At 83.0% G+C, this 288-nt stretch overlaps 2 protein-coding genes across 2 annotated transcripts in view; both read right to left on the reverse strand.

Moving 5' to 3' along the window:
• The window catches only part of HYOU1 (hypoxia up-regulated 1), a 14151-nt gene extending 13977 nt beyond the window's left edge, over positions 1 to 174 (reverse strand). Inside the window, exon 1 of the mRNA XM_014949640.1 lies at positions 47 to 174. Within this exon, the coding sequence (XP_014805126.1) occupies positions 47 to 110 (64 nt within the window). The 5' untranslated portion in view covers positions 111 to 174. The remainder of the gene's footprint in view (positions 1 to 46) is intronic.
• Positions 175 to 193: 19 nt separating this feature from the next.
• The window catches only part of PHLDB1 (pleckstrin homology-like domain, family B, member 1), a 19170-nt gene continuing 19075 nt past the window's right edge, over positions 194 to 288 (reverse strand). The window contains exon 28 of the mRNA XM_014949508.1: positions 194 to 278. Within this exon, the coding sequence (XP_014804994.1) occupies positions 194 to 278 (85 nt within the window). The remainder of the gene's footprint in view (positions 279 to 288) is intronic.

Consider the following 288-nt stretch of genomic DNA (forward strand, 5'->3'; position numbering starts at 1 on the left):
GGCCGCCCCCCCCGTCCCTCCGTCCCCCCCCCGGTCGCGGCCGTACCTGCGGCGGGCAGGCGGCAGCAGAGGAGCAGCCAGCCCAGGGCCCAGCAGGCCGCCCGCGCCATCCTCGCCGCCCTCCGGACCCGAACCCGTCCCGGCTCCGGCCCCGGCGTCTCGCGCAGCCGCCGGCCCCGCACGCGGCGCACGCTCATTGGCGCGTCCCGCCGGCCCCGCCGCGCCGCGCGCCCCCATTGGGCCACGTCGGGGGAAGCCGGAAGCGGGCACGACGGGAGCTGCGGCCCC

Source organism: Calidris pugnax, unplaced genomic scaffold, assembly GCF_001431845.1.
Source record: "Calidris pugnax isolate Ruff unplaced genomic scaffold, ASM143184v1 scaffold180, whole genome shotgun sequence".
In the NCBI taxonomy this organism is placed as follows: domain Eukaryota; kingdom Metazoa; phylum Chordata; class Aves; order Charadriiformes; family Scolopacidae; genus Calidris; species Calidris pugnax.